The sequence below is a fragment of the Hippocampus zosterae genome, chromosome 14 (assembly GCF_025434085.1).
Source record: "Hippocampus zosterae strain Florida chromosome 14, ASM2543408v3, whole genome shotgun sequence".
Classification (NCBI taxonomy): Eukaryota; Metazoa; Chordata; class Actinopteri; order Syngnathiformes; family Syngnathidae; genus Hippocampus; species Hippocampus zosterae.
Genome location: NC_067464.1, coordinates 9043896 through 9069316, shown reverse-complemented (window position 1 = coordinate 9069316; position 25421 = coordinate 9043896). Strand labels below are relative to the sequence as shown.

The 25421-nt window shown below is 45.1% G+C and overlaps 1 protein-coding gene across 5 annotated transcripts in view; it reads left to right on the top strand.

The window, feature by feature from the left end:
- kif26ab (kinesin family member 26Ab) overlaps positions 1 to 25421 on the top strand; it is a 66677-nt gene that overhangs the window by 25442 nt on the left and 15814 nt on the right. For 3 of the 5 annotated variants that reach the window (XM_052085281.1, XM_052085279.1, XM_052085280.1), the window contains exons 3-4: positions 5571 to 6041; positions 10248 to 10459. In XM_052085281.1, coding sequence (XP_051941241.1) covers positions 5571 to 6041; positions 10248 to 10459 — 683 coding nt within the window. Of the gene's footprint in view, positions 1 to 833; positions 967 to 5570; positions 6042 to 10247; positions 10460 to 23070; positions 23819 to 25421 lie in introns of those variants that run through there. The other 2 variants (XM_052085282.1, XM_052085283.1) reach the window with 2 other exon arrangements.

The window sequence follows — 25421 nt, the reverse complement described above, 5'->3', positions numbered from 1 at the left end:
CCGAAGCAGATGTCATTTAAGTGGCGAGTCCTCTCTGTACTATTACTCTTTTTAAAGTCGATGAAAGAGACAATAAATCTTGCCTCAGCCCTGCCGAGGGAGGGGGACGTGAGGGAGAATGGAAGTCTGTCCAAACAATGTGGAAGGGGCTTGTTTTCTTTATGTGCGTGAGTGAACAGGAAAGCGTAATTAACTGGCCAAGTGGCGAAAGGCTGGAGTGATGGATGAGTGCGGTGTAGAAAGACAGCCACAACGGGGTACAACACACTCTCATGCACGAAGGCTTCGTCCTGTCATTTTTTTTTCATGGAATGACAGTTTTGCAGTAAAATCAGCTACAAGTACCCCCCCCCCCCCCCCCCCCCCCCCCCCGCTGATGGATGTGTTGGCCACATGGACATATGAAGTCCTGATTGCAATCAAGAGCTTTATTTTTTATTCTGCAACTCAAAAACTACACGATTTTGTCTGTTGGGAGATGTCGCTGTGATGCAGTGGAGAACAGAGAAAGGATTACAACCATTATTACAAAAGCAAGTGTTCCATTTATCTTCCAATATATCACCTCCAAACAACTCCTTACCTCTACAATATAATATAGTAAGGGTGGACCTGTTTTTGATAGCCGTTAAAACTGATCAGTTCAACCATATTGGTTTGATACATGTTACACCTGGTGGACAGGTGGTTCTATCACGTGTTGAAAGTATCACAAAGGGTAGGCCTATTTGCATTTTCAGTCAGCAGTTCCTTGATGGTCAAAAGGGAGGCGAGGCCTTTGTTTGGCGGGGCAGACAGTCTGACATCTGCCTCCGTAAGTTTCTATTGGGGGAACAGATGCCTCGAGCTCTCAGAAGGGTGCTGTGAAGGCAAGACTTACGCACACATCTCCCGCTCGCTTCCTAACAACGTCATCTCCTGTTTCATCTTAGAAAAGTTTGTTGACTGCAACATGGCGTTGATGCTGTAAGTATCAAGTCGTTTGTCAAACGGGATGGAAGACTGCTATGCTGTGATTTGTGGGTTTTTTTCTGTTTGTACCACTCATGCTTTGTTTTCTTGCAAATTTAGCATACGGTCACATGCTGAATCGATTCTGCAACTTGATCTGTCACGCACGCTCCAACAGAGATAACGTGACAAAAACGTAGACATAAAAATGGAGTAAGCTGAATGTTGCAGTTGAAGTGTTGCCTCGTCAACATTTGATGCTCTCTCACTGACATCTATGACAGAAACTGCGCAAGAAAAGTTTGAAAGTTTCTTCTTGATTTATTCTTTTTTTCCTTGATCCATGACGTAATATCCTACATAGGCACAGCAAGTTATAAAATCAGTGGCGCATATAAGCAAATGCACATGTTAAATGGCATTTTCCATGCTAAATAATACTTTACAGTAAGTGCGCAAAAGGGATGAGAAGGGTGTTCATAATGAATCTTGTGCTGTTGTTTAGTCCGTTTTATTACAGATATGTGTTATCTTATCCAGTACTAAGTGAGACACCAACATGTGTTTGAAGTGATTTGCAGAGCCACGCAGCTTTGTGTTCCAATGAGGGCGTTCCCACAGTTGGCAGAGTAGCACACGAGTGTGACATCCTGAGTCATTGTGTTGCGTGGCTCCAAGCAGGCAGTGGTTAAATTTAATGGTGTGTATCCCACAGAACTGCTGTGCCACTAAAAGCTTCACCTGATATCTAATCAAAGTCAGTCCTTGCAGGCCCTTTCCTGGAGGGGATTCTGAGCAGAGTCGTCTGTTTTGGAGAGCAGGTCAGAGAGGCGCTGCGGTGAGTTGAGGAGGGCAAAAGGGGGTGGGAGCAGAGAGGGATTACACCACTGGATGTGTTTTTTTTATCCTGGGGATGTAATCTGCCCGAATGCTTTGCGCCCACTTGGGGCTTGATCGGCAGCTGTGATCGCCCTTCTCCCATTTGGCTGTTAAGGGGAGCCAAGCTTCCTGTGGGAACGCCAATCAGCGGGAATCTCCCGTCCTCAGCCAAGGATCTGGACTGGGGCCGCTGCAGATTTATTGGGGGTCAATTCCTTTTGAGTCTTATGGAGTCTGTGTGTGTTGAGGGTCAACAAAGTCTAAGGCCAAGTAAACAAAGATGGCTCATGTCTTGTCCTTTTGGGAGATCAGAAAACACCAAAACAAGATGAGCGCACTGTGGGGTCTTGATGTTAATTATACGCTCCGTCATTGTGCTGGTGTGAATATAAACTTTGATAAGGAGCGTTTCGGTCATAAAAATAATCATTTGAATGAACCTGGAAATGTACTGTAAAGACTGAGTAAAAGTTATCTTTTAATAGACAAACTGGTCTGTTTTTCAATTTACAATAGTTTTGCTGAATCAGAGAGGTGGTACTGCACATACACTTGTTTACGAATTCTGGCTGAAGCCATATGTGGACTGAGAAAATAAATCACGCACCAGGCAGGACTTCGAACATATTTGGGGTGTGCTATTTCAGTTCCATTTTTTAATATTATATATTAGCGATGCATATTGGCACAATTTGTCCTCATTTCTTTTCCTGCCACGATGGGCAGTGGAGGGAAATGGCCTCAACTGGAATATTTTTTCACAGAGCGGTTTTAGCCTCAATGAAGCGTGCCCTTCAACGAGTGAGGGAAATCGTTGTGACCTTTTTGTGACCGAAGTCAACTCCACATCAGACCATTTGAAATCCACACATTTCCACTTTCTGCTTCAAGAAAAGATGCACTTTCTCGGTGGAGTAACTGATGTGATTTTTATAAAGTCTATTCGCTTGTCCTAACATTCAGAAAAGACTGAGCTTGTTTCTATCAGCCTGTGGGAATGCAGTGTGTATAATGACACCCCATCAACCCATGCAGACCCATCCAGTTCCATGCTCTGCCCCTGTTTGCATCAAAGACGGTGACAAACTTGGGTCTCTCAGGGCTGTGCAGTGCTTATTTCACAGAGGCAGGTTTGCCTTTCCCCCACAGCGTTCGACCAACCTCCTTTCCATAATAAGGCCACGGCATCTGACTACATTTGTCCCCAGAGTTTAATAAAGATCAGTGCTGACAGGCAGTAAACCAACATAACCGCCCACAAGCCTCCAGGCAAATGGCCACAACCCTGGCCTACCTCCTCTGCCCGCCTTTCCTCTGTCTTTCCTCTTATCTGCACCCGTGCAAGTGAGCCTGGCTTGAAAACCGATGCCATCCCCCACTTGTACAGAACAATGGTTGGCGATTCAGATTCAGGACGTAGCGCCACGCCTCCTCGTCAACAGGAATGCTTTGAACACTCTGATTGCGCTGGTGCGTCGCATTACGTTCTTCTCCAAAGACGTCATCCTCTTCATACTCGTATACACCTGTCAATAATGCATCACACGGGTAGTTAACAAAACAGCCTTGCCATTGAGCCTGTCCGGCATCCTCAAGTTTATAGTCTCATATGCAAAGACTGTGGACCTTACTGCCTATTATGCAGATGGACAGCGCGTCCTTCAGTTTTATCAGTCTCACATCATCAGTGCTATCATCCTCACGTACTTGTGGCCCTGACCCTCTGTTCACTCAGCTAGGCATAAAGCTTGCGGACAGTTTTACAGGAGAAGCCTGCTCTCTAACCTCCCAAAACCTCACTGAATAGCAGATGGGCTCAGCTTTGTGTGTGTTTTTTATTAGCTCTCCTAAATCAACACTTAACAATCCATGGAGAACGGCAGGGGAATTGATTTCTTCCATCTACCGTTGCCCTGAGGTGGGTAACAGGTTTGCCGAAGGGTAAAGGAGAGTGGATGGATGGACAGAGTTAACTGTTTCTGACAATGTTCTGCCTGGGAAAGCGATGTACAGTAGTGCAGTTTTCTTCAGCTTTTATCAAGGACTTTCTCTCAAGTACAAAGAGAGCATCTTACACTAATCTGAATAACAGGCTCTATGTTTCAAGACAGCGCAGATGCGCTCAAGCGTAAAAACTACGGCATTTTGCTTTTCGTCCTGGTTCAATCCTCGTTTAGCGTTTTTGGGAATTTGGTAGATGGCTCTCCGCCACGCTCTGTGTTTCGGGATACCATGGGCTTGTCCTTTGACACGCTTCTGGCACCCAAGACTATTTGGTGATTGGAAGTAGGTTAAACTTTACACCCGTTGGAACCACGTCCAAGCATTTTGGTGGTTTGGCGATCACATGTGGGTGAATGTGATTGTGGTCAGGCAGACAGATCATGAGCTCACTCGGGCATGTGTGGTGGATGTCATCATATTTGAGTCATAAAAATGACAACAAGGCTTTCTGTAGTCCACCTTTGCACGGTAAGACCGCCCTATGCACCACTTGCACTGGGCATGAATATAGACAGTAGGATTTCACGTGATTCCATATTATATTAAATTTGTCACTGAGGTGGGTGGCCACATGCCTAGTTTGTCATTTACAGTCAGAACTTATGGTCCTTTGTACAGTACGTCCTGTTTCTTGGTTGTGCTTGGAATCTACTCTCACCTGCTGAAGTGTAAAGCAGACAGAAAATCATCAACCAGCAACATCATGCCAGCATGCCGTTCAGTCACAATCACAGTCATTGCTGTACTGCCTCAATTAATAATCTTAGTTCCGGGTTTGTGCTCATATTTTTAGCAGTCTTTTGCTGCTCTCGATCCTGTAGTGCCCTTTGGGTCCAATGAATTAGGTGTCTTCTGGGTTTGATGTATTAAGTGGCATTGCATTAGGGTACTGGATTATTGTTTCCTCCTCACTCCTCCTGATCACCTCCGAGGGTCCAGAGAGCAAAGGCCTCATAAACATTTATGTTTGGGCTGTGGGCTTCTGTCTTAGGCCATGACTCCACTGAGCTAGAGCTTGATGCCCCTTTATGCCTCTTAAGAGACACTGAGTGTGTATTTGTGTGTGTGCCTATTGTATGTGTGTTTGTTTGTATTAAAATGGATGTTCTAGTCTCTCGTCGAATTTGAATAGTTGGCTCTCAGCTTAGTGTGCCTCCAGCTTTTTGAGGTGCTTATTTTCACATTTGCTGGCTTCTCATCTGTTTTCACGCAGAGACACTTATCATATGTAAATTGTTTAGCTTTGGGTGCCAGATTCACTTCAGCTGTTGTTTTCCCTCAGCATTCCTCCCAAGCAGAGAGGAACACCCTAGGGAACCCTCCTGCTACTGAAATAAAAGGGCAAAACTTCACTGGACACTGCTTCCAAAAGCTGGAGAAAGATGAACCACTCTCAGTTTCAAGCATTGCAAAATATATTAAAATACCCCTCGGGTTTTAATGAGGCTTCTCAGTGGGATGTTGTACAAATCCACTGGAGCCTCGCTTTGTCATCTCATATGTTTTTGGATTATTTTGGCTTTGATTGGCTCCTCAGACTACACAATTAATTCACACATGGCTGATCAACAGCCTGCTTGCATGCAGACAGAAGGGCTCGGTCTGAACAAACATGGTAACAGAACAGCAAGCGGGCCACTGACACTCACGGAAAACACAAACGACATGTTTGCGCTTGGATGTTTCATGCAAAGGGTTAAGGCAAACCTATTATGCTTGTTTTCTTCATGCTATAGGACACGGGCTATGCAGCTTTTCTGTTGGAGCAGCTCAACACATCTGGGCGCAAGGAAGGTGCCGTCAGCTGCTGTCAGGTGTGCTTCACGCCTCTCCATCAACTGAAGCAGGAGGCTCTGCAGACTCTCAATGCAACCGCCCTCGCCCCCGACATGCCGGCCCTGCCCGCCTCTTCCTTGCTCCCACGGCCCTCGAGATTTGCCGCGTCATCCTCCAGCATCCATGCAAACCAAGTGTCCAAAGGCCAAACTGCCCCACACTCAAGCCTGCCTTTCGGAGAGCAGCCTCGGGAGCCGCGCTGGTTCCAGAACCCCTCGGTCCCGTCAGGTCCCAAGACCAGTGTCCAGGTGACAGTAGCAGGAGGTCAATTCACTGGATCCCTGAACTCTGTCACCATCCAAGCGCAACAGTACCTCGAGGGTGTTTGGAGCATCTCCAGGGTCAACAACTTCGTCCCTCAGCCTAAACTGGTATGTCTTTTTTGTGCCTTTCCCTATAAATATCACCTTCTGTATTTTGACCACATAATTACGTTTTATTTGAAAGTTGCATGCCAGTAAAACGAATTTTAATTCCTGAGTGTCAGAAACCACAAACACCATAATCTGATAATGTGAGTCTGACCAAATAAGAGTTCCTTTGTGCTTTTGGGCCACAAGCTCATCATGTGTTGTTAAGGGAATATTTAAGCAATTTTGTACATAAAAAGTAACCATGAAATACTGAGGCTGCAGCTTTTTTCTCATGAGAAACCGAGTGAATCTTGAATCAAGAACCATTTAATTGTCTGCAGGAATGCCGACCTCTCATTCTTCGGTAGTCAAAGAGTCATCGTAATTTTAAGTCGGGGCTCATTAAAAACGCCTGTCTTATGACTTCCTCTCAAGGCCATTTCAAATGTCTCCCGCACAGCATCGCCATAACTCTGAAGTCACGTTGGATAAGTGCCCAACGGGTCTTTCTTGTCAGGGAGTTCCTGATTTTTGCTCTTTTGTGTCACGGGGGCCCTTTGGGATGTACTTTCTTTATGAGCAAGAATAATCAATCTGTATGTTTTTCATTCCAACAAACCCAGCACAGAGTTTAGCTGACTGTTTTTTTCTTGATGAGCAACCAACCATTTTGGTCTCGTGGTTTTGACACTCAAATCAGATCTGATGGGTGCATTCCAAAAATTGATCCTTCTAATTCAAGACATTTACCATAGATGTCTGAGTTAATGAAGAAATATTTTCGAATCATATTTTTTATAGCTAAGTGTTGGACCGCATAGTTCTCGAAGCGCGGTCGCAAAGACAACAAGGGCATTGCTCAAGTATCTGCCTTTCATTAAAATGAGATCTTCCAGAATGACAAAAAGCCACAGAAGCTCTCGTGGTCCACTGCGCCTGAAGGAAAGTGCTTTAATTCACGATTCCCATTTGGTTCCTTTGGTGAGGAGGACACGCAATGTTGTGGAAACAAAGAAATACAGACTCCAAGTGTGTATTGTGAGTGCACAGAAATCTTTGTGTGTGTAAGCCAGTAGGGCCAGATTCGTCCCACAATGAGCCCCTTTTTGTGCTCCTCGGATGTCTTGGCATTCCCTGTTGGGAAAGAGCCCTCCTTATATGTGGAATAATTGTTGTAGTCCTTGAAATCAAAACTATCTGGGGCGCCTTTTGAATTGGCACTCCTGACACAGTGACTTCTTGGAAGTTGGCCATCTTGAAATGACAAAATTCCCTTAAAACACACACACACACACACACACACACACACACACACACACACACACACACACACACACACACATAAATAGGATTTCATTTTGAAGTTGTCTTTCAGTGAGTTGGTATGAACAATTGTGGTGGTTGGCTGTACTTCGACTTTTCGACTGAAGGCTGGCCTGACTTCCTTTTATGTTGCCATCATATACTGTTGTTAAACGACCCCTACGCCATCCCAAAATCACATTCAATCGCTAATTTAATTTCACCCCCCCCCCCCCAAAAAAATTACTTAATTTCAGTCATTGTTTAGAATTATTCAACATGACTCAAATCGCCGGTATTAGCGGCTAGTAGCTAGCTCATTTGGTGAGTGCCCAGTAGACTTGTGCCAGACAGCGTTTTACTTATAAATGCAGTTTAATAGGCGACATTCAATCGACGCATTTACCTATGATGCTGATAGAATGATAATGTTACAGTTACGATTCTTTTTTCACAAACCAGACTAACTCAAATGTGCTGGATTAGCAGGCAAAAACACTACTGTAGTTGTGGCATCACATCCGTCGGGCAATATCGCTCAACATGGCAGCCCCCCCCCCCCCCGAGATTGATGATTTATTCTGTTTCTTATTACGAATGCAGTATTACTCAGAGTACCATGTTTTGACAAGTGCGAGCACATGCAACGTATTCTTGCAAAGACGGGTTGAGTTTCCCTTTAAAGATTTTCTGTCACTCGGAAAAAAAAACAGCCGTGGTTTTTACTCCAACCCCCCCAGACACACAGTTTTCCTCGTCTGTATTTTAGAGTCTCACCTCCATTCGTTTCCATTAGCCACAGAAATCAAGGGAGTGTGACTGTCCAGATTAAGTGGACCTCTTTCACTCGGCCAGTGATCATCTGTTAACCAGTGAGATCTAAGGTCACAGGAGACTTCTTGCCACACCACTGAAATGACACCAGCCAGTGCTGCTTGCTTCATACTTGACTATCAAGAAGTCTTTTGCCATTTTGCCTCCTTCTTGCCTCCCTTTGTCCACCATTCTTTTTCCTTTATGTCAAATCTACCCAACTTTGTCTCACATCTTGCTCCATGTATTTGCTATTCTTCGGCAAACCAAAAAAAAAAAAAAAAAGGACATCAAACACCGGTGAAAGGGTGGAAGGCCAATTCATTACCGACTCTGTGCGAAAAGGTCTACTGACACGGCGTAATTACCTGACAGGGGGATAAATTGGATTTTTGACCAGGAGTAAGGAGCCATTCCAGGTCCAAGGCTGCAGCGAGCAGCTTGGCTGAGAGACTTAAGCCCTCATTCTTAACACCAAGGGGGAATACTCTGATGCACTCCACTTGTAACCAGCTGTCCCTGTGTACTTGTGAAATTTTGGCCTGATGATTTGTAAAACTGATATCTAATAGGCTCAATCTGCGAACGATTTGATGAGCCATATACATCCGCTTCCTGCACGGCTGAATGTGAAGTGCTGGAGCCTTTCACGCCAGTGTAATGGGCCTGCTTCCCTGGCATGGGACCAGGTTACCCAGCATGGCACTGGCGAGCCGTAGATGGCTAATTCGACTTTTTTTTTCTTCTCCGACTTCTTGCAGCCTGAAGTTCACATTCGTCAGCTTGATCGTCAACTTCACATCCATGATTTAGCCACACAATATCAAAGCTAAACCTCCAGAAGCACACTGCTAACAAGCTCCATAGAAAGGAATGTGAAATGGGACACCCATTGTGAACAATCTGGTGGCCCTCACTTTGAGAATGTGATTAAATCTTTCAGCCACGGTTTAATACCGGATATGCATGTGAGGCAAGACTCTCGTGTGAATATCACATTGTACTTTGTAAATAGATATGTCCTCGCATCTTGATATATAGCATTCACGTCAGTTTCTCTGTAAAAAAAAAACTAACCAAAAAACAGTGCAGCTGCAAGCTCGTACTCACAAATGTCTTACAGTTTAAGGTCACATACTTTATGAAAGTGATTCTTATTTTAGTTCCCTAAACTTGAATTTAGGGCAAAGACTGAGGTAGTAAATGCACAAGTGAACTGTCCAAATGTCCTTGCAAATGTCAAAGGCTACAGTGCTATGTCATTGTTGCTGCACAGTGTGCAGGTCCGTGTCTGAGTTTTTAAAAAATCTCTATATTTTTTTAGTTACTCATAGGTTACCCACTTCTTTTCAGCGGATGTTGATCACTGTCCCACAAAATCAACAAGTGGCATTGTTAGTTTAGCCCCCAAAAATAACTCAATGCAAATATCACCAACATATGCGCATTGATGGATTTCCATGTATTGATGTAAATCTGTGTGCTCTTGTTATTGAGTTCTGTCGTCCATTAGTCTTATGCTGCATTCCGGACTGCTGTGAATTTTGAAATACCCCACTCAAAATTTAGGTGATCCAATCTCAAAGCATTGCAGTTGGATGCCCGATGACCTCCAAATGTGTCTGGTTCTCATTTTCCATTCAAGGTTGACTTTTTATGACGTGTTAACAACAAACCTGTTTTCTTTGTTCACTTAAAAACACCACCTTTACCAAATACCTTCACACAAAGATAATGTCGTGATATTTGTTTGCACTGCTTTTCCACAGTGGTGGTATAGTCTGCGGTTTCGTTTACGGCGCTTAATAGTACAATGCCAGGTAGAGTTACGTGTAAGCTTAGTCAAGTTAATTATATTTGCTGTCATTAGAGCTAAAATGCAGGTCGTTACTTGATTACAGTCTACTACACTGGCCCAATAAGCCAAAAACGATGAATGGCACCACTGTTACTGTTCCCTTTCAGCAGTCAAGGCTGCTGACACCAGCTAAGCGACACGGGCTGCAACATCTGTCCGTCCATCTGTAGCAGAACTCTGCATAGGAGGGAGTAAATGGAGCGGAAGGAGGCGCAGATTGTGGTCTTTGCTCAGTGTCTATGTGCCAACAGGCCCAAAGCTTGAAGGGGGACGCCGGCAGAGATGTCCCGACCTCCGCGGCCCCGCTCACCACCATGACCAACCGCAGCAGCACTATCAAGAGCAGCACCTTGACGCCCTGTCGCCTTAGAGGCCCCGTGCAGATGGACCTCCCGACCCCCATCACCAGTGCATCCAGCTCCATCACACCCTCCTCATCTGCAGCGGCCTCCTTCTTCATCAGGTGAGCACCTCCCCCATTCTGTCATCCAAATGTGGACCGACAAGATTAAGCTGATGCTTAAGGAAAATATGCATGGTGGACACACATGCGTGCAAACCCGAGGTGTGTTGTGCGAGGAAGGGGAGATTTGCACAGACTCGCTGCCCTTGAAGCGGGTGGGCTCATGGCGTTCACTTTAATGTGAGGGCACGGCTTCCAGGGCGATATTCTGGCCATGGTTGAATGACGACTGCATGCAGTCGTACACGCTCCATCGCAAATTTAAATGAACCTTCAGTTTACAGGCACCGGTGCCCATGAATGCATAATAGAATTACATAATTGAATATGAGGAGGGAGAGTCTCACGAAAAGGGGCTTAGGTTAAGCTCTGTATTGTTCTGAGGTATTTCATATTTCATTTCCAGTTTTATTTCCAAATGTTGTTTAGCTTGCGCTTGGAATTGGAGCTTTGGCTGTTTATGTAGCTGTGCATCCCAGAGAAATAATGGGATCTTTTGTTGCAACTGTCCTGGTGAATAGTTCCCCGTTCCAGGCAAGCGGATGGAGGGTGCAGACCCTGCACTGTGCTATGTTGTCATTGACAGTTTCCCTGGCAGGTTGATCAGTGCGTACATTCCCTGCCTCTTCTCTCTGAGGGGCGCTGTACTCATAATGAGCGTTTGCAATAGGGAAACCTGCTGAGAATGATGCATGGGGACTATTCAAGGTCTGCGCCACATGAGGGAGACGAAACCAGTGATGGAACTGTGACAAGAAGCCTGTGGGATTCGCTTTTTCTCCAGTAGGAATCTGAAGGAATTGTGTGGGGCCTTCAATTTGCAGGGGAATTCCAGGTCCACCGACTTCCCGTGCATCTCTCTTTCTGTGATAAGAGGAATGGCCGGGTGTCACACAGCGAGGTGTGACAAAGGGTGGATTCCTGACACTGATTTATATGTTGTCATATGTTTTCGTTGGAGCGAACCACAAAAAGATTATGATCATGAGCAAGTACAGGCCAGACAGTTTGGACCAAGGACAGGGAAAAACAGAGGGTGAGGTGAATCTGTTTTTTCCGCTGCAGCAGGTCCTGGTGGGTTAGAGGAGGTTACAGATGGAAGTACAATGAAAGGTTCCGCCTTTTATTTGATCCCAAAGATAATTTGCTTGGCAGGAATCTGGTGTTTAACTTGGCCCGAAGAAGTGTTACGATGCTATGAACCAACATTCCACATATAGAAAAAAGGGTGTTGGGGATGCATTGTGGTTGATTTGAAGCTTCCTGGCCCTCTGCAGCTGTTGCTAACTCCCAAAATATTATTGTAATCATTATCTCCTTCTCGTTGTCGTAACATGCTAAACGCTGATTAAAATGTAACTCCTCTGTGTTTTCACAATGATGAGAAACAAAAAAACAAAAAACAATTCAAAGAAATTAGGGTCCTTTAGGTTTGAGACTTGATTGAGGAAAAAAAAACTACATCTCATAAGTATTCTGTTTTGTTCTAGAAAGACACAATTAGTGGGATTTGTATGCAAATCCGCAGCACCGGGAAGGTGAAGCTGAATAATCAAAACAGTTGCTGGTTCCTTGGACATTTGTTCGACATTCATCTACAACATTTCACTTGCAAATTAATTTTTCATCAGAATACCATTAGCGTCAGTTGGGCTGCTCCTGCTTTTGTCTCGTATTAGTGAGAAACAAACACTGAACATTGTTGGCTTTTTATTTCATGATGAAAATACCTTCATCTTAGTTCATGTGATTTTGACTTCAATTATAATGACCATCAATTTCTTGCTCAATTTACGAATGTACACACTCTGCCGTCTCTTTTTTCTCCCATATTGATGTTGGCTGGATCGTATTTTAGAGAAATAAAATCTTGCGTTCAAGGCCTTTCCCTCCTCCCTAATAATTTTGCAAAGGGGCTTAAGAGCCAAGAAGACACAGGGTCAGTAATGAGCAATTAGACTGCCTCGACGGTTGCATGGAGACAGGATGAGTCAGGGGTCAAACGCGGATGCCCGTCCACATCATTGTGTGTGTGCGTGTGTCCGTGTGTGTGTGTGTGTGTGTGTGTGTGTGTGTGTGTGTTCAGGTGGGGTGTGGGGCTAATGAATTTAGAGCCTTGTGTTCAGCTGACTAGCACGGTAAGCAGTGATTGCCTTGTGACGGAGCATATGATTCGTATATTGACACAACGTCTAATGAAACCAGGTTGAGCTTGCAGCAGGGGGCGAAACGCTGGAAAAGAACTGCCGCTTCTATTCCCATATTCCTGTTCCATTAACACCTGCTGATTGCGGAGGTGTGTTTATTACCCATTAGGCCCACGGGATTTCTTGTGGGGAAGCTACACGGACGGAACAGACTGCTCAACTTTCAATATATTCTGCTGATCTGCTCATTCTTACCCAAGACCCAGAACTCCCGTGATTTTTAGAATCTTGAAATCTGTTAGTGTGCCGTTCACGTGAGTCTTGGCAATCTCATAATAATCATTGTCGGAAGTGAGATGATATACAGTGAAGCCACGGGGGATACATCACAGTCCCATCCGATAGGGGTGAAAATCTACGATAGAGAAAGCAACCATCCATCCATTTTCTGATCCGCTTATCCTCACAAGGCATCCGGGGCACACCTTGAACCGGTTTCCAGCCATTCGCAGGGCACACAGAGACGACCAACTCACGCACTCACACACACACCTCGGGACAATTTAGAGTGTTCAATCAGCCTGCCATGCATGTTCTTGGAATGTGGGAGGAAACCGGAGCACCCAGAGAAAACCCACGCAGGCCCGGGAGAAGATGCAAACTCCACACAGGAAGGCCAGAGTTGGAATCGAACCCGGTACTTCTGCACTGTGAGGTCAACGCACTAACCAGTCGACTACCGGGCCGCTAGAGAAAGCATATGACATTAAAAAAAAAATCTAGCATTTGACTCCTTTTTAAAAGTATTCCATAGCGCCCACTTGCACAGTACTCCAAACAAGAATCAAAGAGTATTTGCTTTCAACTTTATTTGTCAACCCTTCTTGAAGTTCACTGTAAAACACATGACACATACAACAAGAGTATTTAATACAGTACACGTGGTATATAAATCCCCCTTTTTTTCATGTAACTTTAACGTAATTTGAGTCAGCTAACTTAATGTTAACATATAATGCGAAACACCACAAACGGGCTAACCTACATAAGCATATGGGAATTAGAACCCTTCAAGCAACTGCTTCTTTGCTATACACCATAGGTGTCAAACTCAGGTCCTGGAGGACCGCTGTCCTGCATGTTTTCCAAGTCTGTCTGTTGCAACACACCTGATTCAAATGATCAGATCATCAGCAAGCCCTGCGCAAGCCTGACTTTGGACCTGTTCATTTGAATCAGGTGTGTTGCAACAAGGAGGCTTGGAAAACATGCAGGGCAGCGGCCCTCCAGCACCTGAGTTTGACACCTATGCTATACACGGAGCAGCAACACATACAATCAGAGCATATAACAAAACTCACAGGCATATCTTTTTTCCGTTCTGTGGGAAATATTAATATTAAATGATCACTAAAGAGTCATCTTAATTTACGTTGCATCTCCCCTCAGTGCTGCCTGTTATATTGAAGGCATCCTAGTTTGAATTTGGACTTGGCCTATAAACTGTAAAAAGCCATGAAAAACAGTCACTCGACGATGAACTACAATATCGCGGGGCTGCATTGTACACACTTTGACTTCACCGCCACTGTGTGGAAATGCTGCGGGCTGTGCAGACTGCAGTGGCGGCATCCGTGTTGCGAGGGGTACGGCTGGGACAGCTGTTTGCTGGAATGCGACCCCGGAGGAGTGTCAGGAAGAAGTGGGTTTATTGTACCTGCCCTGCAGCTGCTGCCCAGGTGAGTGTTGTTTGCTAATGACTATGATTGCATACAAGGAATCCTCCCGTACGTGTGGCAGGAAGCCATTCAGCGCTCGTTCTTGTGCACAGATCACTTTTGTGCTTTTGTGCCTGTGCCTCGTCTTGTTCACTGCTCTGAGTAACCATAGAAACATGTCGTTGGCTTTTACAGATGAAAGCTGACAGATTTTTTTTTTTCAGTGGAAGTTAGGACATTCGAATAGGCCTCTCCACATCGCTAGATTGCAATTTAGTCAGAAGGAGGGTTAAGAATCTCTTCATCTGTTAGAAGTGTGTATAGAAGTTATACACATTTATATTTAACAGCCTGGCTGCAGTGTGGTTGACAGTAGAGATCATGACATCTGACAAGTAGGCGGGGCAAATGACAGAGTATAGAGGTCCACCGAGTGAGTGTGGACCTACATGGTAGGAATAGAAGGATGGACCAACGTGCCAATGTGCTGGTAAAATCTGTATATCGGGACGCCAACTCAGGATTTATTCTAACAGGATCAGGAACTGGAGATGTGCAAATGTGGGGAAGACTACTAGATTTAACACTGTGGGAGCGTTGATACACAACATTCACCTTACTTGTCTTGATAATGCCTCAGTTATGTTTGCAGTTGCCGTCTAAGTTTTCCTTTTGTTTCTTGTGTCTGCACACTGGCCTTTAGATCTCTCAAAACTATGTTTCCGCTCTATCCCTTGCTCTCTGCTGTGCAGTTTTGCATAGTTGAGGCTGGACTGTTTGCTCCCTGGAGGTGAGAGGGTAATGGTTGTGTTGTCAAGCCACCGCAAGATGGATTCCTCCACTGGGGCAAGAGTGTGAGTAGAATGTATAGCGTAGCAGAAAACACACTGCTGAAACGCTGGCTCTCTTTTGAGATGCTAGTGCAATGTTAACACAGCCTCTGAACCACCTGACAAATGATTCGTATCAATCTGTTGAAAGCCAGCGCTCATGCCCAGGGCAGCAAATGGTACATTCACAAGTATGGAGTGAGTGATATTTGAGATGGGCTGTTTGCTCTGCTGTATTTATAATTTTTCCCCCCACAATTGGACTGCTATTTTACTGCTATAATCAAAATGGTGGAATTAATGGCTGCTTACCGCGCATTGCCCAACACAAATGGCTGCACCAACCCAGGCTGCGGAGGGGCTGCTCGCGCAAATACACAGGTGTGATTCCATCCAAGCCCAGCTGGCTTTCGCCAAAGCTGACGTGTTGATGGAGATCCAGCCTGCCCTCGTTGTGTCAAGGACAAATCCTCCAGCAACCCTCGTGTGGTTGCTAATCCGCCCACAGCTCGTCATGTTTCTCATCGAACAGTTGCTAAGGGAGCATCGCCTGTTCATTGCATAGGTAATTCGGATTAGGATTCTATGTTGGTGCTACTGAAGTTGATGCATACTTTGTGTGAGTGTATCTTCTTGCTTGAATGACGCGGTGTGATAATTGCCCTGCAGTGGTTGGCAGACGTGTGCTATTGTGACAGCCAGTAGGGTATCACTTGCGCCTGTCATCACCAACCTGCAAGTGAGAGCCAAAGCGGAGTGTTTGGTGCGGCTTTGCGTGTGCGCTCTCTCGTTCCCCCAGATAAACCTCTGAGTCAGTAAGTCTGTCTGGCCCACTCACATAGCCTGCAGAGGGTGGATGTCTGACAAACAAAAGAGCTGAAGTGCTGACGTAAGGCTATGTGCTCACCCCTGGTCTGTGTGGACTAAACCCCTGCAGGGAGAGGAAAAAGCGCGACACTCCTTTATAGATTCCTTTTACTTGTGGAGTCATGAGAGGACTTTTGTACTTGTCACCTTTCATAGTGATGCCTTTGTCCCATTATATGTAATACAGGCGATAAAAACATCAAAATATGTGTGGCTGGTTGGACGTGGGAAGAAAAGGTCAAAGCGTTCGCACCACTCCATTTCCAGCCCACATAAAGCATTCACAACCCAACTGAACAGTGGATCAAATGGCCAAGGGGCTCAGTGATTAGCACATAAGGACGTGGTTCTTTCAAACAATAGTTAATTTTTACTTGCTGTGGCAAATCTTGGCCTTGCCTGCGTTTCTACCCTGGTGAGTGGATTTAAACTGATGGTGACAGCATGGCCGGCGGAGTCAGGGCATCAATGCACAGAAAATACTGCTTTTTGCTTTCTTTCTTTACTGTGTGTAGTACACCAAAAGAGGTTCCTAAAAGTGTTCTAGAGTGAACGATTTGTTGACCCTTAAATAATGACAAAAAAGAAAAGGAAGTCAAGCCTTACTGATTTACTGGAAACGGTTCGGCTATGTCGTTACTCTGAATGGATATCAGATCTCAGTGCCAGTCAGTGACAGGTGTCACGCAAATGCACAGTTGTGCTTTAGCCAATGCAAGCTGATATGCATTTGTGGAATTGTGCGACCTATATGATGTGCAAATGCAAAATAGGTCCCATTGTCCTCAGATCCCCAGATCATGACCTGGCTTAATATGATCCCATTTACAGAAACAAACATGGCTCGCGACAGACTTTTCACCCATCACTGTTCAGTATGCAGCGTCATCATGGCCTTCTGTTCTCTATGAATTACTGATAGCTGCCTAATCAGTACCTGTCGATTGACTTCGCGAAAAGTTTCTCTCGGAAAACATACACAACATGTTGATTAATTAGAAAGTCCCAGCTCAGACTACCACTGAGGATAAGAATTTTGTCAGGGCAGGCTGCTTTGCACTTAATGTAACTTATCAGCTCCAGCTTCAGAAGGGAAACTCTTCAATATCATCATAGCATCTTTTTAATTCATCTATTTTGGTACAAACCATCACCTTGAAGTCCAGTAATGAGGGCGCATCAGAAAAATTACTTCTTAGGCAAATAGACTCTCATTATCACATAACCTTGTTCGTATAATCTGTTTTTTTAGACTTGTGCAGTGTCAAACTAAAAGTTGCACAAAATCTTTTATCCCCTCCCCTTTTCTAAATGCAGCAGTATTCTATCATCTGTTCATGACCCAATACGTGCGAGCTGGCAACAGATGCAAAAAACAAAACAAAACCAAAAACAAACCAATTTACTGTTACTGTGTGTGTGATACGGGATCGTCTTCTTGACTTTAGAATATACTTGTAGCATGGCTCTTCTTCGATGGCTGAATATTCAGTGTTTGATCTGCATGCTGTGCTATCTTCCCCTTGATCTTTTCCCCTTTCGAATCTGCGACCACTGACATGACAGATAGTATGGCTTCTTTGCAGCAGACTTGAACGCCTGCAGCGTTTACTGGGTTGCCTATTCACTCAGATATACTGTACACATAAACACATGTTCAAACTCCTCTCCCCTTATTGCCTTGTAGCCCCGTGGACCCAATGATTAATCGCTGAAATGATCTTAGCAGCCCACAGGCCACTTTGTTGTGAAAGCCTTTTAGTGGACATTCAAATAAATAACCACTGGGTGTCTCTCCTTGGTTGCAAGTGATTAATGAAAAAAAAAGCTGTCACTTCCACAATCATCACGGACCACTCCCATACATCATATTTTTCTGAGAAAAACACATTCCCCTGACTGTCAATGTTATTCATGCATTGGCGAGGTGAGCAATGCAACTCATCCTCAGGTTTTCAAGGCAAGGTGTGGGTGGCAGTGGCGGATGAATCCGAGTTCAGCATGTGTACCAAGTGTGTGAAGTCATTCCAGATGATTCCCTGCAGCCGTGGAGATCAGCACAGCCGAAATAGCTGGTGCAGAGTGTGCAGGAGCAGGGTGTGAACGGCACAGGAAGGGATGAAAGCAGCTGTTAATCTTTGTCAGTGGTGCCAGGGCAGCTCGGGGTGAAGGTGAGGTGGTGGGTGAGATAAACTGCAGTTTTCACAAGCCAAAGAGAATATGTATTCATTATCATCTGTCAATCATCGGATGAAAAGTTTTTTAACCCCCCCCCAAAAAAACGCATGTTGAATCAAGTTTGATGTAATAGAAGCACATTGAGCAGACAGCAACTGATGTACAGAGCTACATTTTAGTTACTTGCAAACAAAAGGGGGTCAAAAGCTAAGGACTTATCCCCGACTCTCATTGCAGGTATTTCCAATTCTTTCCTCCGGGGCTTTGTATTGCCTCCTTCATCTCATCGACTGACAATTGGGTCCTACCGAGCTGGTGCCCTTTTCTTTGTCTACTCCTCCATGACTGAATGTTCAGCCTATTTCAGGCCGTATTACTGAAAACAATAAAATGAACTGTAAATAGAACTATAGCCCCTGACTTTTGCCCCCCAATGTCCCTCATTTACTGGTCTTAAGCCCTCATTAAGATGGTTGTCTAGTCAAGAGAGCTTTGTGGCCTGGGGGGCTTTACGAGGAGAGCAGGAAACACCGACAAAAGCCAGAAAGTTACAACAAGGAGGGGTCACACATCCACATGGTGCATTCAAGTACTCAAATCATTCCCCCTGGTGTCCCTTTGTCTTCATCTCAGTATTGATGGCTCGATGCAAAAGAGATACGCTGTATGTTTTATCGCCATGTTCATACAAGCTTGTGTTCATCCGACTGATTGCACTTTATTTTAATCTGCCATTACACCAAACCAGGTTGTCCTGAATATTGATGAGTTTTTGCACCAACTGTTCAATTTATTCTTAGCCGACTGGGGAATGCCATTTTTGAGGGGGAAAATAATATTCCAAGGTGGTTGTGTCAAAGCCGCAGTGATCATTTTTCCTTCTCAGGCATAAAATTACAGTAGTGCTGCATTGGTGGAGCCTCACTGGCACTGAGCCATTACATGAGAAGATTCAACTGCTCTTTCTCATGGCTTTTCTTCTTCAGCTTACTGTAAATGTCAGGATCTTTGAACTGTTTCTTACATACCATCATCACAATCTTTGATCTATTCATCATTTTACTCTCATGCATACTTCTTTTTATCATTTTACTCCCTGTTTTTATATATTCACTAATTTCTAGAGGTATCTTGCATGAGGAACAAATGTGGGTTGTCGTTTGGTAGCCTGAAACAAATGTGCTTTGTTTATTAGCCAAGGACTGATGCAGAGGTACCCGTTGTGCACCCGTGGCTGTTATCATTAAACATTCTCAGCTGCATTGACTCAATCGCTACAGGACTGTTCTGTTTGCCTGACAAAATGTTTTTCCTTTTTTCTGGGCGAGCGAGGACGGGACCAGCCCACTCCAAACTTCGCTGTCAAACGTTTGAAACTTCTCAAGGTTGTCACACACTGAGTGATGCAATGAAACAGGACAGAACTCTTGCTTTTATTCTCGCCCTTGTCCTTTCTCCGGAGCAAACATCTTCCTTTACTGTCACTTGATCTTTCTTTCGTTTAAAGAATCTCAAAAGCCGATACAGGCTATAGGAGTGGGTAGATTCGACAAACGTACTTCAGTAAGAGTGCTCTCATTTATATATGAAAAGAAAAATGAGTCCCCCTAAAGATGATTTGTGCAAGTAAGTGTTTGGTGAAATGACTGCTCGGTGAGTAACTTGTCTGAATTTTCCAGTGATTGGTTCATTTCTCTTAGATGGATGAATGATACCCACAGGCATTATTTAAGATGCAACCATTTGGTATTTGTCAGACAAGAACAAAAACAACTACAAATACAACACTTGTTCAACACCTTGTGGAAACAAATATGTTTTCAAAGGCCTTTGTGCAAAAATGTTTGGTACGTGCTGGGCAGGATATTGCCCAGTTTAACTAGACATCACATCCCTCCCTCTCCGCTTTAACTGGTATTCGTTTATCTGTTTCTAATAAATCGTAGCCTGGAGGTGTCGGGCTTTTTCCTGTGTAAACTGACACTGGAGAGATGACAGACGATGCGCATGCTGGAGTAAAACAGGCAGGCAGTCCAGTTAGAATCTTGGGAGTGATAAGATTCACACAGCAACAGATAAGAATGTTCATTCTCACTTTCCATTTTAACATATATTGGGCTACCGTTGGAAAGATGTTTTTCTTTTTTTCTTGGTTTGTGAAATATCGACTTTTGAAAGTGTAATAACAGATGATTGCCACTTCGTTGAACACTCCAAGTATGAATCGCTGTGTTTATGACATTGTGGTCTTAGACGTTGTTTTTTGTGAATTAGGAAAAGGAAGAGGAAGTGAGAAAACAAATGTTTATGCTGCTGGCCTCATGATTGCAGGTGAGCCGTCATAAAGTAGGGTCATAAAGCTCACTTTATGACCACATCACACACATCACAACAAAGCATTGAGTCTTTTCTCCAATGTCTGTTATCTCCCAGAGTACCTTGTGTTTTGCTTTTACAAACCCAAAGACTCTCGGCTTGTATGGAAATGCGTTTCACCTTTTAGGAGCAACCGATTCAAGGTTCCGTCACCTTCAGTTTTGAATTTTGTACGACTGGTAGAAAGCAGTTAACTAACTGCAGTGTACTGGCGGAACAGTGAAAAGACACAATATCAATACCTTAATAAATCCAAGACAAATTCAGAATGTCTCCAAATGCGAGCAAGTCTGAGTCTCTGTCCAAATTCACAGGCTACATCCTCCGAAGGGCGCATTATCGCTTACATTTTTCGGCTGCACTTGGTTTCAGAATTCTAGCAAGACAATTCGCAGCCTGGGTCCTTCGACGTCTTCAGCGGCTCCACCTCATGCAGCTAGTCTACGTGGACTGCATAAACCGTGGAGGATTTAGACATTCTTAATGTGAATTTGGACACCTCGTCCGGTCGAATCGCACCAGAAGTGACGTCATGCGTCAAAAAATGCTGCCTTCGGAGGCCCCCGCCTGTGAATTTGGACACAGCCCGAATCATTGTGCTGTACTCATTATCACTGCACAGTGGCGAGGCTGGCTGGAGCTCAACATTCCAGTCTCCATTCATGAAGAGCCATGCTGGACGGCTAATCAGTCTCACCGTGAGCGTGTGCTGTGCACAGTCTGATATCGCTCTCACTGATCTGATCTCGGCATGTGTACAAAAGGAACAAAAAAGGGAGAATCGCCAAAAGGAAATGTCAAGGATAGTAAATGTGGCCAACGCAGTAATTAGCTGCCAAACAGGCCTACCTGAAGATCTGTACAGCTGGCGTGGGCAACACAGACATACTTGCGCAAACAAGGTAATGGCTACAAGCAACGAATGATTCTCTGAGGCTGAAGAATTTCTCTCGTTAATTTGACATTGGCTGAAAAGCGGGCTGGCGCCATTATTGATAGCGTGCAAAAGTGAAGGTTTGAAGGGTGGGATTTCCAAACACTGCCACTCCACTCATTCTCTCTGCTCCTTTCTTCCCCACTGTGATTCCTTCGGCAAGCGAGGACACAATCCTGATGCTTTTCCTTGAACAAAGAGGAATTTTTTTTTGGTCGTCTTTTGTGTCATTTCTTTACGCAGCAATCATATCTGAGGGGGAGAACACAGTGATGAAGCCAAAATGCTATCAGGCATATTTGTGACCGCTCCCAATTATGACGTCATCTTGACATAAAACGCTTGGAACCTCACCGAGGAGAGAAGCATTAGTCCAATAATGACCAGTTAGTCTGTCATTGTGACCAGTGTTCACATTAGTATTGTCTTCCATGTGGATGCTTGGCAATCAGGACCGGACAGGATACGAGGGAATTGGAAGCATGTGGCAAAGCTCGAGGGAAGCGACGACTCCTGCACTTTGAAATAAGCCCCTGAGGCAAATTAAGTTGGACACGCTACAAAACAGCACAGAGCAGCGGGCGGAGACTTGGAGGAAGCGAAAGGTTACGTGATACATCAAACCGCTTCATTACAATTCTGTGCTCGGCAAATAGGTAGGCAGGGGTCGGGATGATTTTTCCTTCTCTGCTTCCATAGTCAATCCATCCAAGTTCATAAAAGGGGCACTGTGTCAGAAGTGGCGAGGTGCAGAGAGAGAGTGTGTATATTTGTGCTGAATGTTCTTTCATCTGGCAGCACTCACAAGCCACTCTGTCGGACGCTCTCCAACGAGACTGGTTGGTTGGCGGCCCAGGGAGCTCCGTGCTAAATTGGCAGCCCGGGGAATATGGCGCGCTCTCGCCCTGATGCTCGCCCACGCGCAGGCTTTCATTCTCCTTTTTCTACCCTTGACCGTTGACTGACTGCACTCATTCTCACCGTCCAGCATCAATCTGTCCCTCAATGATGTCACTCGTTCAATGTCTTTGTCATCTCGCTCTAATTTAGTCGCAACGATGCTCGTTCAGGTTATCCATCTAGGTGCTCGTGAGTACTTCCTTCCTGATATGTGTGGCCGGTCCTTTTGATTAATAACGCCTACAACCTGCGACAAAGACAAAATACAAATGTGCATACAGTATAATGTAACCACACCACTAACCACACCAACTCACTAACATGCATGCACTGTAGGCATACTAACCAAATCTGTTTGAAGTGTGAGACCCTAAAAGCAGAGGGGGCTCCTGTGTGCATTAAGTATTCATCTGAAGTGCGGTGTGGGGTGCACGGCATGTGTGTGCGCGCACGTTGGCGTTATAGGAGCCAACGTGCGCATGTATGCGTGTGTGTGTGTGAATGCGCGCGTACATTGAGAGAAAAACGGTACTCCCAAATTGCGCCGCAAGCAGCCAGCAATCGAGTGAGCTGACACTCAGTCTGGCTGTCGAAGGGAAAAGGGGATGGGCTGGGGGGGGAGAGAGAAAGAGAGAGAGGGAGAGAGAGAGAGAGTTGCATAGCAGGACAGCTGCCAGAATTTCTCCGGTTGTGGAAGGAGCGCGAGGCAGACGAGGAATTCTCCTCATTCTCAGCCAGCCAGTGGAAATCTTGCAACCCAATCAGGCATGCTGATTCCTGCATATGAGCAGCACAGACCGGGAAGGACGTGGTCTTCAGAATCAGCAGCCACACCACCACAGGGGATTAACCACGCAGCCTGTGATGTGACTGCAGAATGGATGTGAATGAAGGGACGCAGAGAAAAACTGTGTGGAAACTCTTGCTGGATTCTTGAATCTTTGGATGTCGCCTGAACTTTTTTTCGGGGGCGGAGGGATGGAAAGCTTTTGAAGTGCGTGAAAGAATGAGATGCTCGGTCTGGTCCTGACCCCTCATTTCGTCCTTCCAAGCAGCCCTGCAGACTACCTGAAGCACACACTGGGAACTCTACCTGTTCGTCCATTCTGTCCTGCGCTTTTCTCCCCCATTCAGTTCTGAGCTTGCCCACGCCTCCCCCTCCTCTGCATCGTCTTCCCTCTGTGAAATCAGATGGACCCTCTATGATTGCCATCGGAGTGAAAAGGACCCCGGCGCCCCAGCTGGCGAGTGGCCCCGCCTCGCTCTATTCTCGCCACACTGTGGCAGCATATAAATTGTTCAAGTAATGGAGAATGCTGACAAAACAGACATGGACCGCAAAGTTGAACTTTATCAGGTGTCTATTTGCTGACTATGAGCATCCTCTAGATAATGGATTGGAAAGAGCTGTAAGTATACAATAAAGCGTTGTCTTTAACTTTTTTTCCTTTGCAGTCGATGCGAGCAGATTTTAGTCTGACGCCTCGTCTTGACTCGCTTTGATCATTCATTCCAAATTACACACGTGCCAGCGTCCTTGGCACAGTGAACAGGTGGAGGAGCTGCCCGAGTCTGTCCTCGCAGCTTATTTTCCATTGACCGATCATGGCCAAGAAAGAGCGCTGAAGGTAGCGTCAGCGAGAGAGGAAGTGGCAAGTCATTCATTTCCTTTTGTGTTTCCTGCCCATTCATTGTTTGGGTGAAAAAGCCATAAAACACACTTTTTAAATGTCCTTTGCTGCAACTACATGTGCAGCAGTCTGGATGCGCAGCGTGAATTAAGCCTATGATTTACCGCCTTCCATTGCGAATTCAGCACACGGATCACAACCGTTATAAATCAATATCTGCATCTTGCTATTTCCTGTTGCTTTTTGATGATGCATGACAAATCTTATCGCTGATGCAAAATAAGAGATGCAAGGATGGGTACATTTATCTTGACGCAATGGGCTGTGCATGCTTATCGGTCCACCTACTGCATAAATCCACGTGTGCTCCTGTGCTTTTTCAACCTTTCCTTCGTTTCACCTCACTTTCACCTCCACCGCCATCATTTTTTTTTTCATCCACACAATCCAGCCGGCATGCTCTCACACATCCGCAATTCCCCGGGGAGAACCTTCTCCCGAAGCCCTCTTGGATGCAATAATTATTCCATCAGCCGGCAGCGTTTTACCTGATTGTGCTCAAGGGCTGTCGCTGCAGGGGGGGGGGCGTACAGTGGAGAGGCGAGGGGATGAGGGGAGTGTTGAGAGGGTGAGCGCTGGTGGTAGTTGTCACTCCAGGACACAGGGAGGGGGCTGTGTTTTTGGCAGTGGCCCACCCAGTCCTGTCCGGGGGAGCTCTGAGAAGGACTAATGGGGCTTGCTTGTTGGAGTTCATACACACTTCTGTTGCCTCTCCCATGTGGCCTCCCAACAGTAACTTGAGTGCAGACAATTTCAGTGAGCTTTGCTCTCTCTGTAAGCTTGCATTTTCAGATGCGGTATTAGTTGATCCAAGCGGTTACCATGCCGAAGTCTATATCAATCAAACGTTTACGATAATTGGTGATGAGTCTTTCACATCGCTGTGGCGGAATTTTGGCCAAACTACGCCATATTGAAGGGTTTTCTAACATGAACTGACTGTTAAGGTCACACAAATATGGTTTATACAGTTATACAATATACAGTTTTCCTCCCATTATTATTGCTAGTTTACTTGGTTAGGCTAAAGTTGAACAACACCCCATGTTCTGCTTTGAATCGTAAGACAGGAGGATATTATGTGTTGTAATTGCCTCAGAGGAGATTCTGTCAGTTTTTGTTATTGTTCCACATCTGTCAGAGTTGTGCGTTTGTTTGATCCAGAAGATAAGATCAATGTTCTCTGCAGCTATGTCAAAAGTACACAAAAATGCCCTGGGGGAGTTAAATATATGACGAGGCTCTGGATTCGACAAAAGCATCTCTCCTGGTAATGGATTCTTGTGAATTTGTTCTCTTGGGAAAACAAAAGAACTTGTTG